Source organism: Dermacentor silvarum, chromosome 7 (assembly GCF_013339745.2).
Source record: "Dermacentor silvarum isolate Dsil-2018 chromosome 7, BIME_Dsil_1.4, whole genome shotgun sequence".
Lineage (NCBI taxonomy): Eukaryota > Metazoa > Arthropoda > Arachnida > Ixodida > Ixodidae > Dermacentor > Dermacentor silvarum.
The window spans coordinates 154530647-154545410 of record NC_051160.1 but is presented as its reverse complement, the minus strand read 5'-3'; the positions used below and the strand labels follow the sequence as shown (position 1 = coordinate 154545410).

At 48.5% G+C, this 14764-nt stretch overlaps 1 protein-coding gene across 3 annotated transcripts in view; it reads right to left on the bottom strand.

Annotated features, from left to right (window-relative positions):
• LOC119458605 (amine sulfotransferase) overlaps positions 1-14764 on the bottom strand; it is a 239746-nt gene that overhangs the window by 201306 nt on the left and 23676 nt on the right. For all 3 annotated transcript variants that reach the window (XM_049671296.1, XM_049671297.1, XM_037720442.2), the window contains exon 2: positions 11375-11623. In XM_049671296.1, coding sequence (XP_049527253.1) covers positions 11375-11617 — 243 coding nt within the window. In that variant the 5' untranslated portion in view covers positions 11618-11623. The remainder of the gene's footprint in view (positions 1-11374; positions 11624-14764) is intronic.

The following is a 14764-nucleotide window of genomic DNA, read 5'->3' as shown; positions in this document are numbered from 1 at the left end:
AGCAAATGAATTCAGCAGTAAAACCGGGTAGTTTCCGAGTTAGACTCATGAATAAGAATTTGTCATCAACCGGATGCTTTACCTGAATCGACCTCAATATGACAAAAACTCATATGGGTGCTTAGGAAAAAAACGTCATAGCATGACTACCTCCGCTTTGGAAGCTTCCGCTGAACCTGCCTAGTTACTAGGTGGTCAAGATTCTTGCACTGCGCGATAGCGATCGCACCGTGCCCGTGCTGCTCGTCTTCGGTGTAGCTTTTCAAATGCGAAGCATTTCTTGGCGAACATTTGCTACTTTGACCGTATCTATCTATCTAGCCGCCTACGACTTTGTGCTCTCATTGTAGTTTCGTTAACTTGTTATGTACCAAAATTGGCATACTATGACAAGAGTATATGACGACAATAAATGATAGGTCATGACAAAAATGTCATGACATGCGTGTCATGTAGGTCATGACAATGAATAAGCGAAAAAGTTTACCACTCAAATGGGTTTGGACGTGGGTACTAAGTGAAGGAAACACTACAGGATGCTGGTAGAAGTAATAGTCATGAGCATGACTCAACAAAAATGACAATGACTCGGCGAAAAAATATTAACACTCAAAAACCACTGGAATGGGTTCGGACGTGGGCACTAAGTAAAGAAAACACTAAAGAATGCTGGTAGAAGTCATAGTCATCAGCATGACTCAGCAAAATGACAATGACTCAGCGAAAAAATCATAAACACTGAAAAACAGTGAAATGGGTTCAGACGTTGGTACTAGAGAGAGATATATAAATTGAGATTGGAAAGGCAGGGAGGTTAACCGGAAGGGTAGATATCCAGTTTGCTACCCTGCACTGGGGAAGGGGTAAGGGGAGACAGAAAGATAAAGAAAAATGCACACATAGAAAGAGAGGGAGGTCAGAAAAAAAACACACGCACACACACAAGTAACTCAGGAGTGTCACAATCGTTCAAGCAGGTCGCTTGTCCGGATGAACCTCAGCGGCGCGCTCATCGCCTTCTGGTGTGAAGACCGCGTCATCCGGCACTCTAAGATCGTCTGCTCAGAAAGTGGCCGGTCGTCGAGGCGCGCCAGCGTCATCACGAGCGTCTGTGACGTGGGCACTAAGTGAAGGAAACACTATAGAATATGGGTACTAAGAGAAGGATACACTATAGGATGTTGGTAAAAGACATGGTCACGACTATGACTAAGGCTTTCGCCCTAAGGTCTCTTAGTTGTAGCTGAACGGACTCCTGAGGACTCATGACATGAATGTCGTGACATGCGTGTCATGTAGGTCATGAAAGAGCCACCTACGTCTTGGTACTCTCATGGGCGTTTCGTTAACTTGGTAGGCTCCCCGCACACTGCTTGGCATAACATGGATTCGCACAGGGCGTGGGATCTGCCGGCTTTTTGTAACTGCGAAAATATTGGCCATGCAGTGGTCCCAGGACTATTTTTAAAGGTCTATTTAAGACAGCTATGGGGGCCTTTCTAATATTTTTTCTGCAATTCACCCGAATAAAGTGAATTTGTCTATTACTGGCCTCATATAAGATAAGGCACGTCCTGTTAACTATGGAGTATATAGAAGACGCTGATTGTTTTACCTAGTAAGCGCAGTGGTCTGCACTATGGAAATAGTAGGCAAGTTCGTGGGGAAGTACTATGAAATTGGAAGAATGAAGACACGGGTTGGGTGAAAAGAACAAAACACAAAGAGTCCTTATGTGTTCCGCAGTCAGTAAACATGCTTCTTTAAGAGTTAGTGATAACTTATTGGAAATTGTCGCATGTATAGGTTGCGCAAATTTGCTCCTGATGGTGACCTTGCAAGTCATTGTGCGCATTGCAGCATACCGAAACGCACTTCGCGCATCCTCCACATGCACACATACGCTGGCACAAAGAAAATCATGTCAACTAGCCATATTTCGAACGTTCCACTATCCTCGCAATGAATACTGTTCTCGCGATGTTCTGTTAGGTACTTGTCACGTGGCTGTGCACATACCCCGGCAGGGTTATTACACATTGAAACTTGCGATTAGAATGACTCTGGAATGCAGAATGAGCTAAAGAGCTGGTTGGTTCATCCTACCTTACCAGCACCGCTATAACATGGAATGTTCGTCTGCATCCCCTGACGCCACTTGCTGCGATTTGTATGCTGTGGTCAGTGTAGTACAGAATCTACTAGCCCAACGCTGCTACGTACAGAGCGGTAAAGTGAAACCTGTGATGCGCAAAATAGGCAATGGCTGGGCAATTGAATCCTGAATTGTAAGGTTGTGATTAATGTGTTTCATTCCCAAGGCAGCAATTTCATTGCCCACTTAAACAGCATGGTTTACTGCTCAGTCTCACAGTGCCGGACGTATTCGACTGAGCATGGTGCGAGTTCTCCCAGGTACTACAAATTCAAGCTGCCGTTAGATGCTTAGTTGATAAGGCCACTGAACACAAAACAATATGGTCATTGAAAGAGTCGAGTAAGTGATGCACACAGGGATTGTAGCGAGCTCACTTAGTATGACATCAGTCACAACAACCTACACAGTGATGCTTGTGACTTGTATGCGTGCACAGAGCGCATTCAGGAGATAAAAATATAAGCTGGTAAGTTCCACTTACTATAAAAGACCAGTAATAAATCATCGTTCAGCTATAATTCTGGCTAAGTGGCAAGCCGCACTCCCTGCGACGAATGCTGCGAACAGTACTGTTATTGCGGCAAAAGTGCCAATAGCTGTTTTGGGCGAAAGATCATGCGAAATGAATAGCCAATGCAAAAGCACCAGGTGGCTCCGCTAAAAGCCTTTTATGCCCTACACACCAGTCTGGGATGTAAGATCTAGGTTCTTTTGCAACCAAGATGCCCACATACAACACGTAAAACATTCCAACACTTGGAATTAAGCGTGGTTAAACTGCTGGAGAGGTCAAAAACTTCGCTGCCGGTATCACACGATGTTTTCTACGCCACGAAAAGATTCCAGCAGATAGCCGCCACAGTATGGCTTCAAGACCTCTACAGACACAGAGAGCCAGCGAGCATGGACTAAATATTCTTTCATGTGCATGTGATGTAGTCTCCCACATTGTTTTTCTTGCCGGCATAGTCACATCCATGTGCATGTGATGTAGTCTCCCACATTTGCTTTTCTTGCGGGCATAGTCACATCGGGCTAACAATTTTCTCCCTGAATATTCATCACAAGGAGCACTGCATGCAGCCAGCTGAAGGGAGTTTCTTTTTCCCACCTGGGCATAATCACATCGGGCTAACAATTTTCTCCCTGAATATTCATCACAAGGAGCACCTGCAGCCAGCTGAAGGGAGTTTCTTGTTTCCACCTTACCACAAATGTAGACGTGACCCACTTTTAAACCTAATCTGTGGCTTAGTGGTAGAGCGCCCGCCTCGGCTGCGGGAGGCTATGGGTTCGATTCCCAGCGCCGCCGGGCACCCACTGGTTCAAATGAGTACAAGCGTGCCCCGTCCTGGCGTTCGGCTTTATTCAGGGGTGATGCGCTTGGGAAAGGAGCCTGCGCCCTGAATTCCTGTCGAAATCAACGTGAGCACGGATTTCTTCTAGATCTAAAGCAGGGGGCCAGGTGTTAGCCATCGTTTTAAGAATTTTACCAAACTGTGAAATTTATTTATTTATTTATTTATTTAAGAATACTGTCAGCCCATGAAGGGCCATTACAGGAGTGGAAGATACGAACACATACAATAATAAAGTATGACAACAAAAAAGCAAGTAAATGAAGGACTGCACACGTCTCAACAGGGATGTGAATCAGTTTAAATTCTATGCACCGTGCAAATTCCCCCCAAAAATACGAAAGAAGAATATGAACAGATACACCTTTGACAAAGTTATGATATACATATTAGTTAGCGGCAAAAAGAATATCGTGTACACATTGTAAAAATTCTTCAACGCATGAGGCTGACATGACAGAGTCGGGGAGCGCATTCCATTCTGCAATACCTCTCGGGATAAAGCTGTACTTAAAACAGTCATTTCTGACATGAGGGGGTGTGATGTACTGGCTATGACGATGTCTGGATGTTTCATTTGTCGAGATTTTGAAGTGTTTGTGTAAGCTTCTCTACTTGGTAAGCTTCTCTATAACGTGCTAATGACCTCCCTTTGCTTCGGTGTTTCGGCAGCCAACTTTGCCTTTCATTGAGATTTCGCAGCCTGTCGTCTAGCTATATCTACTGGGTGATTGGATTCAGCCTGTTGCTTGCGCTGAAGCGCACGCAGAGACGGCTCGTCCGGCGCGCCATCCATTGCGAAACTGAGCGACCAAACGCCGGCGAAGCAGCCCTTAAGCCCTCGCCTAGTCACGTGGTACCGCAGCCGCGAGGTTCCGAGCGAGCACAGCTACTACGCCTCGGCGCAGCAGTACACGTGGCGTGACGTCACACCTGCCGCACTTGCGCTCTGGCAGCTCAAGGCCATTGCGACACGAACAATTACCTTGCGAGACATGGCGTAGTAGAGCTTTCGCTCTAAAATGGCTTGGTGCACTGTGCACTGACTGATGACTGATCTGTTTTTGCAACTGACAAACAAATATGCTGGAACGCTTCGTCAAAGGCATGAAACCACAATAAGAGACAGGGGTGGTCCCACAGATATGTGCCCTGGTCGTAGGTTTGCAAACAAGCATGCTATCTTCTTGTAAGTTCAAGAAGCAGATGCTGCACTGACACTTTTCTCGTTTAATGTTGTTATGTGGGATTCGATTACTTTCTGGTTAAATGGTTGATGTCAACTTATTCGGCGCAGTTAGATCAATGGTAACATTCACATTCTGGCTTTCACTTAAGTATAAAAGAATGTCGCAGTTTCACCCGAAAGGCGACAGCAAATTAGTAGAGTGCAATACGAAGTAAGGATAGTAGTTTTATAAGCTGCATAAACTTGGACATCGCACGCGCCCCAACGCGCAGAACGGTTGTCGATGCCGTCGGCGTTTTCCGCGTTCACACCGAACTCGTGCGGCGTTGGTGACTTGCCGGTGCCTCTGAGCGTGGCTCGGAGGTTTTCGACGAGATCAGAACGGGACACTCGTCGACAGAGAGATTGTGAAGAGGAAGAGGCGCTATTTTGTGCAGCCCTTTAGGGAGCACGACTCAGCGCCTTAACACTCGTAGAGCAGCATCGGAAGTCTTTACCACCTTCTCGCCTCGCAACTTTTTATATAAATACGCATTTGGCGCCACAGCTGAACGTCGCCTCTCCTTCCTTCCTTCACCGCAGCGATGGCCACCGCAGCGAGCATCCGCCTCGTATGCGGGAGGTACCGAGTTCAAATCTTGGTGCCGCCGGGAGCCCACCTGGTTTTTCTAATGGGTAGAGATGTCCCCTGGCCTGGTGCTCGGCTGTCGTGGGGCTCCACATCTCGAAAGAGGGCCCAATAGAGATTTCAGCTCTTGTCTCTGGCGCCTCTTGTCCAACCACAGACGGCCTTGTAGACGAGCATCCGCCGTGGCTGTGGGAGGCAAGTGCTGCCGCCGGGTACCTACCGGTAAAATAGGTACAAGCGCGCTCTCGGCCTGGTGCTCGACCATTATGGGACCTCAACGCTTGGAAAGGGGTGTTTGACCTCAACCCGAAGGCGCCCCCACCTCAATAGGTGCTTGGGGCGCCATATGGGAAATGACCGCCATGGGAGCGGCCCAGACATCACTTTTTTTCCGTGCTTACGTTGGTTTTGACGGGAATTCAGGGCGCAGGCTCCTTTTCCCAAGCGTATCACCCCTGAAGGAAGCCGAACGCCAGGCTGGGCACACTTGTACCCATTTGAGCCAGTGGGTGCCCGGTAGAGCAGTGCGGCTCTTGCGCTGTCCGGTGTGCTCCTGTCGGCCCTTGAAAATCCGAGTGAGGGAGTGTGATTTTCGTGCCGGACCGTACCCACATCCGCAGCAGGTCTCCAAGGTGAACAGCCTCTAGTCGATAGACAAATGTAGGTAAGGGAAGTCGGCAAAACGGATCCGTAACCTTGGGAAAAGGATTGGCTCTGAGGGCTGAGCCTGGTCGGGCTGGGGTCCAGAAGCAGGAACGGCACTGCACCGGGACTGGGCGAGGCTCGCCGCCGTAAAAAGCGGTGCGGCCGAGCCCGGACCAGCGTCGGGACCTTCCTGTGGAAAGCCACAGCTGTGCATTTTCCGTGGGCTTCGCGCCTGAGGTTCTTGCTTCGGCCAGCAGAAAACAGCCAACTCAGAACTGGCACGGACCGGGGAAATCCGACTGTCTAATTAAAACAAAGCATTGCGAGGGCCGTTGACGGTGCTGACGCAATGTGATTTCTGCCCAGTGCTGTGAATGTCAACGTGAAGAAACCAAAAAAAATCGCGGGTAGACGGAGGGAGTGACTATGACGCTCTTGTACTCTTTTACATATTTGTACTTTACCGAATGACCAATGTCCAATTCGATCGAACAGTGGCCTTGATGATGGACAAGAAGGCACATCAAGAGGCAATGCAATTGCAAGTAATCTGACCGTTTCAATAACCCCGACTATGTCAGGGGCGGAGACCACGGGGAATGCTCAGTGCAGACAATCGGAACCCGAAGGCTGCCTGGAGGCCCAATCTGTCTTCCAGCACCTGAGGTGATGGACGCGGCGGTTGCGCACAGACCGACCGGCCTCACCATGCAGGAGTCAGTCTGGGTTGATGGAGAGGCCACCTCCGATTTGCCAGCTCCTGTTGTGCGGACTGCGGCGGTTGTGTGCGGACCGTCCGACGGCAACAACAGTGGGTCAGTCTGGCAAAGTACGGGGGCTCGGCCAAAAGACCGGCGGCCTCTGCCGCCTGGTCTGTTGTCAGACTCAGAGAGTGAGGAGGACCCCGCGTTCTGCGGTGGTTCCTCCTCTATTGCTCCAAGTGGGGATGCACCTGTTCAAGCTTGTCGCAGGTCCACAGAGGAAGAGTCTGAGGTTGCTGTACACACTGGAGTTCCTGTCAGCTCAAACTCCGATGACCCCGAATCCTGTGATGCCTCAATGGTCTTGCACAAATGCCGCGACTGTGGCAGAGACTTCAGTACCAAAATTGGTCTTAGCCAGCACAGGCGACATGCGCATAAGGAGGCTTATAATGCAGAGATAGACATTGACCGCACAAAGCCTCGATGGACTCGGGAAGAAGAATATCTCATGGCAATTTATGAGATACAGCTCAGGAGCCAAAAAGTGTACAACATCAATCAGCGACTTGCACAGAAATTCACGCCTCGCACCTTCGATAGTATTAAGCCACACCGTCGGGACTCCGACTACCGGAAACTTGTAGATGAACTTACAGCGAGGCAAACGAGGTATACTGGAATGGTGAGAGACTCAATTTCTGACGAAATACAACTTGACGTGCAGCCACCACTGGAAGAGCAAGAGCTTGATCCCCGCACTGCAATAACTCAAGAGCTGCGTGAACTGACGGCAAGACCGCCCCCCCGTTCATATCAGGCATTTCGCCTGTGGGAGGTCACAAAAAGATACTTGGATGGCGAGAACATACAGATACAGCTCGACTCATACTTGCGGGAAGTTTTCTGCGAGGATAAACGTGCTGCAAGAGCACCTCAAGGTCAACGAGTGGAGAGCCGACGAAAGAAAAAGAAGCGGATTTATGCCATGACACAAGATCTATTCAAGAAGACAGATCTCAATGCATACGACAGATCCTGGACGAGATGGGAGAACCGAAGGTGGAAGATCCCGAGGCATTCCTGGAGGAATGGAAAGACATAATGGAAGCCCCAACTACGGGAATCACAATTCCTGCTCCTGGAAGGCCTAGAACAGAGAGCATCGACCCTCGGTACCTGATCACAGCTCAGGACATTAGAGGAGCAATGCCCCCAAGACACACTGCTTCCGGTCCAGATGGCTTCTCTGCCAAACGCCTCCATTCAGTACCTTTGCCAGTTCTACGAGTGTTGCTAAACCTGGTCATGATGCAAAAACGCTTGCCCATTGTGCTATGCATTGCCCGGACAATTTTTATTCCTAAAGTGCCTGGGGCTTCGTCTGCGGCTATGCACCGTCCCATAACCGTAGCCCATGTTTTAACCCGGTTGCTTCATAAGGTTTACATGCGGCGCCTGATGGCCACGGTCAAGTTGGACCTGAGACAACGTGCCTTCATCCCAGCAGATGGATGTGCGGAAAACCTGCTGCTCCTGGAGACAATCATCTATGAAGCCAAACACAAGTTTGTGCCACTTGCAATGGCCTCAGTTGATGTGGCAAAAGCTTTCGACAAAGTGCCCGCATCCGGCCATTACCTATGGCCTAAGGAGGAAGGGGGTGTGTGAAGAATTTTGCAATTATATTGGTGATTTCTACTCGAGGGCCACAACTGTCCTGACCTTTGGAGGTCATACCAGGCTGCTCCATCCGACTAGGGGGGTTCGACAGGGTGATCTGTTGTCCCCTCTACTGTTCAACCTTGTCTTAGACGAGTTCTTTGAAAATCAGCCCCCGGAAGTTTCCTTCACATGTGAAGGTTTCTCAACCACAGCAATGGCATTCGCAGAAAATATTATCATCACTGCCGGTACAAAAGCCGGTCTGCAATGCCAACTAGAAGCCCTCCACCAGTATTTGCAAAAGTTTGGTCTTGAAGCCAACGCAACAAAATCTCGCACCCTGACAATAATGCCCAGCGGTAAAGTCAAGAAAGCGAAGATTGTCACAGATCATGTTTACACAATTGGTGAAGAGCCCCTCGAGGTAACGACATTCCAGACCTCCTGGAAGTACCTGGGCATCCGATTTGATGGCTCGCAGTCTACGAACGACAGCGTTAAGGGTGACCTACGGGTACTCCTTGCGCGTTTGGCCAAGGCTCCCCTCAAGCCCCAACAAAGGCTAGTAGCATTACGGTATTATACGATACCCCGTCTAACCCATCGTTTGGTGCTGGGCCCAGTCTCCTCGAAGCTACTGCTATCACTCGACAGAATGATGAGGGATGCAGTACGGCGCTGGCTCGCCCTGCCGCAAGATGCTCCGCTAGGCTTCTTCTATGCCCCAGTCCCTGAAGGAGGCTTGGGACTGATGTGCTTGAGAACAGCTATCTCAGCCATGAGGATGCGAAGGCTGAACAGCCTTCTGTTTTCGAATAATCACGAATGTGCTGCAGCTGCTGCTATGGATTTTGTGAGAAAAGCAGTGACACAGGCTGAAAGGCTTGCCGTGTTCAAGGGCTCTGTCATGCGCAATACAACAGACTCGTCAAAGTATTGGCGAAGAAATCTGCACAGCAGCTTTGATGGCATGCCATTGAAGGACTGCATCAATGCAAAGGGCTCGACGGCTTGGCTTGGCGAGGGTACAGCCTTCCTTCGTGGAAAATAGTTCATCGAAATGGTGAAGTTCCATATCGCCGCCATTCCTAATCTGACGAGGACTAAACGGGGTCAAGACGTCTCAGTAAAGTGCCGGGCTGGCTGTGATGCTGATGAGTCTCTTGGTCACGTGCTGCAGCGATGTCACCGGACACATCATCAGCGCCACGATTGCATCTTGCGGCACGTGGCGAAGAGACTCCGGGAGAAGGACCGGCAGGTCGCAGATGAGCCCCACTATCGTACCACTCAAGGAACCAGAATCCCTGACCTGGTGATTCGAAGAGAAAGACAATGTGTGGTCCTTGATGTACAGGTTGTGGGTACTAGAGTCTCGTTAGAGGAGGCGCACGAGCGGAAACGTACAAAGTACCTCATCCCCGATCTGCTGGAAAAGATCAATCCTGCGTCAACTCCGGTGGTGAGCTCAGTAACGTTATCCTATAGAGGCACGTGGGCACGAGCATCCGTTAATATCCTTACTGATCTCGGCCTTGGGCGTGAGGACTTCAAGATTATGACAGTGAGATGCATTCAGGGGAGGCTAAGGGCGTTCCGGGTGCATCAAAGGGCTACATCGGTGAGAACTGGTTAGCTGGTAAGGGCTAGCTCTCCAGGCATCCAAGTCGCAAGGGCGGCTTTCCGGTGGTCAAGGCTTTCACCGCCGGACCGGGTTCCTCTGCCCAAAACCAGAGTGATAAGTTTTTTCGGATCTTTGGTCGACGTGGCTAAGTCAGCAGCGTCGGATTTCAGCTTAGCTAGTTCTTGGTTGCTGGCGAGGTTATTTGGAGTTAAGAGAAAAAAAATAGCCAAATGCCTCGTCATCTAATTAGTGACGCGCATGAATGGACTAACGAGATTCCCACTGTCCCTATCTACTATCTAGCGAAACCACAGCCAAGGGAACGGGCTTGGCAAAATCAGCGGGGAAAGAAGACCCTGTTGAGCTTGACTCTAGTCTGACTCTGTACCGTTGCTTCTATCTGGCAAGCGTAAAGTAACTTTTACGTCACTCTATCGGGGAGGTACAGCACTGCCCACATAACATTTCTCCAAAACTAAGCTCACTAGTTCTGTCTAGCTCTGTTCGCGAGATAACTACACCGCTAGTTTATTTTGGCCTAGACGATCGGAAAATGTTACCTTCTCAGCATTGGTCTCATCAAGAACAAATATCGCCAACATGATATATTCTAGAGCCAGCAGCGCTACGACATGTAGCACTCATAGATAAAATGATACAATACAAAGCGTTGCTGTCAACCTAACGTCCATCTTGTGTCTCTCCTTTATTCCACCTTTGAGTTATTTCCTTGCCAAGCTCCTGCGCATTTCTGTTTTCTGCTAAGCTGCTCATACCGCGTCAAGTTATTCATTTCTGCGGAAGTTCTGGGCTATTCCCAGAAATAAATTAAGTTCAGTTGGCACATACAAAAATGAAGAGTGCAAGCAGAGTCGTTGTACGTAGTGCCTTGGCCGTGCGCTCAATTCAAGAGTACACAATAAAAGGTTTCGGTTCTAAATTTATGCACAGACGAAATGCATACATGAACATGTAGCGAATAGAACTTGATCACCAAGGGCAGAAGGCATGACGTGACGTAAGAGAGGTGAAGCTATTTGATAGACTAAGATTTTCGAATAAGTTGGGTCCCCATTTTATGGCTATTTTGACGTCATCGAGTTGTACCAACATGCTCAAGTTGAGACGCTTCTGTTTTATGATGCGCTGTATTAACCTGGAAATTTTGCAACATTGCCAGAAAAGGAGCCCCTTGAGGAGGTCTAATTCTTATAAAGTACTACACTAGTTTTCGTTACAGTAGGCTGCTGTGGTGCAGAACAGTTCGTCAATGCGGGTGAAAGCAGCGTCATAATGAATTTTCACATAAGTTCTTTTAAAGACTCACATGCATAACATGCCTCACAGCTGGTACTAAGAACCTATTCATCCCCTGTTTTTTGTGATTCCGATAATGTCACGCCTACCTGCATTTCGAGGTGCGGCAGGTGAGCGGCGCGCTCCAAGAGAGGAGCCGGCGGCGCCCTCTTGTGGAGAATGTGGTAGATGATCAGTTGCACCCAGGTGTCTCCACAGAGGGGAAAATGTGTGACGACGAAGATGTCGTCGGCTCGAGGCTTGTAGGACAGCGCCGAGCGTACACTCTCCTCGGGGTAGAATTTTCCGATGGAGGCACTACCCTCGCCCTCTCGGTTACTGTTCTCTGGCATGGTTTACTGGAAGACAAAAGTGTTAGATCAGATGGTACCAAACGCAGAATAAAGAGAATCAGGCTTTCATTGAGATATGAGATAATTCACTACGACTTCTTTACGTTAAGAGTATTTTACACCGAAAGCACTAGTGCTATTAGAAGAGCTTTAAAACGCCATATACGTGTTCTGACAGTGCCCTGAAAAATGTTGTCACAGTTTCACCTGAAAGGCGAAGCATCAATTGCGATAGCAAATTTGTAGAGAGCTACACGGAGTAATGATAGTAGCTTTATCAGCTGTATAAACTTGGACATGCAGCAGCACCGGCAACACGCAGAACTGTTGTCGACGCCGTCGACGTTTTGCCCGCGTTCGCTCAAAATGCGTGCAGCGTTGGTGACTATTGCCGGAGCCTCTGATATAAATAGATACTTGGTGCCGCAGCTAAACATCGCCTCCCTTCCCTCCCCCTCCTCCCCCTCCCCCCACGACCTTTCGCGCGTCGGAAGAAGGCGCGTTTGCTCTACATATATGGTGATTGTAAAGAAGGAAAGAGACGCCTACTTCTGCAGCCCTTAAGGAGCACGGCGCAGAACGCGCGTTTGTTCTCCGCCGTGCGTTCACTCCCCGTGAAAGCGCGCGTCCCTCGCGCCCTTTTACTCGCACATACAGCGTTTTGCACGCGCCGACGATTTCATCTCCATTGACGTCATACGGAACCTCACGGCGACGGCAGAAATCTGCTTTTGAGTGTCCATATAATTGCTATCGCAATAAAAGAAAATACTAGATTATTTAGTGTGCTTGTATTTATAGGAAATGTGGGACTCTTTGGGTTGACACCCACCGTGGTTTCAGTGGCTATGGTGTTGGGCTGCTGAGCACGAGGTCGCGGGGTCGAATCCCGGCCACGGCGGCCGCATTTTGATGGGTACGAAATGCGAAAACAGCCATGTACTTAGATTTAGGTGCACGTTAAAGAACCCCAGGTGGGCCAAATTTCCGGAGTCGCCCACTACGGCAGTGCCTTATATCAGATCAGTGGTTTTGGCACGTAAAACCCCGTAATTTAATTTTAATTTAATTAACTTGTGTTGATGTGCAAACGGACTTTGCATTACCTGATTTATTTAGGGGATGCGTAACATGGACAATTTCAAAAGATACTGCAAAATTTGTCTGCACATGAGCCCAGAGTCCCATGTTGCCTATATATACAAGTACAGTAAATGAGCAACGTTTTTTTACAGTGCACTGTGAAATACGCATATAACGTGTTAAAACGCTTCTAGTATATAGCCCTTGCACATTCGGTTTCAAGTAGGCACTGCCCCCGCCCCCTGTTTAAAGGTGCTTAGAAAACGTATAAAAGGTATCCCGCTGGTCTGCGGGAACGCAACTACCAGCAATGTTCTATTTGGACAAAATAGGCTATGATATGAATGTTCAGTACCCATAGCTTGAAAAGTATGTGCTATTTACACCTTTTGCAAGCAACAGTTCATATAAGCATTGTACTTTACAAACGCCTTTCATAAACCGCGTAGGAGTTTTACTCAATGTCGTTATGGATGAACTATGCACCAAAAAAATGTCGCAGCTTCGCCAGGAAAACGAAGAATCAATTGCTACAGCAAATTAGTAGAGAGCTATTCGGAGTAGCGATAGTAGTTTTATCGGCTGCATAAACTTCGACACATTCGCTTACTAACTGAATTAGCACACGTGGTGTCAGTGCGCACAAGCAAACATGGATAGATCCCACTGAATGACCGCAGACAACGACTGTGAAAACGCTGGCAGAAAGCGCAGCCGCTGCAGAGGGCGATGGTTCGTGCGGTCTATTGCTTCAACGGAAACTGACCGGCGAATGCACGGCGCATACAAAGGTCGGAGGCGTGTGGAGATTGCTTTTAAGGGACGGTGCGGGCGACCGCCACAGCGGGGCAAAGTACAAACGCAGTTGTTGGCAGAGTAGAAGCTGCACCCCCCCTCCCTCCCGCGCTGCCTTCCCGCTTTCTTGCTTTCGCGTGAGAGATTGAGTGGCCAGTTCCCCTTGCGGCCTGTTGCAAGATAAGCATTTGATGCCGCAGCACAGCGTCGCCCCGCCTCCCTCCCTCCCTCCCTCCCTCCCATACCCCCACTAACTTTCGCGTGACGGTCGCGTTTGCTTTCCGCCGTGCGTTCGCTCTCCGTGATAGCGCGCGTCCCCCGCGCTCTTTCACTGACGCATACGGCGCGCGGCGACCATTTTATCGCCCTTGGACTTTATACGGAACCTCACAGCGATGGTGACGGCGACGACGACGGCAGAAATCTGGTTGAAGTGACCATATAATTGCTATCGCAATAATAACATTTTAAGGGAGGGACCTCACGAGTGATGTGTGGTTTGGACAATGTTTCAAGAGCAGCAGTGCAATAAGCGCTTTGTAAAACAATGAAACACGCGCTCGGAAGCCTTATTTTTATGTTACCTGCAATACTTTACAGACGCGTAGAAGATTTGGCGGGAGCGAGGGCCATCTTAGGGATGGTGTGTGGAATACATTTAGGCCATTTATTTCATGGAATAGAATTCCACGCTTCAGGCCTAATAAGGATCGTTGTATATAATTTCTAATTACACGTTTTCTGAAATTCTCATGCAGCACGTGAGCTTCGTAGTAGGTTTCCACGATATCCTAGGGCAGCTTAATAATTCACCGTAGTTATCTTTCGTAAAAATAAGCTCATAAAAGTGATGTAGAAGCAACATTGAAATCTCTTCGTATAATTTGGACCTTTGTATGCAAGTGATCTAGAGCGTTATAAGTGTGTTTTATGAGCTTCAAATATTACGCACACTATCAAGGAAAAGCTGTAACTTTAACTGAGATAACATTTACCAAAAATTGGTGGAACATTAGTGCTCATGTGCATGTGGAGTGAATTGTGTAGACAAATCACAGATTTTGTAAAAGATTCTTTCAGGAAGGGCTCAAAATCACGATACGGCTGCTATTCACTGTTTCCCAGTGCTGTGAAAGAACCAAACGGCGCACCAAATTGCATATTCCGTCATGAAAAGGGGCCTGTTACGTGTAATTTGGGGAAAAAACTTGTTCGTTTGTGACTTGATTGTTAGGAATACAACTAATTAGACCATCTAAGTGTCCTGCC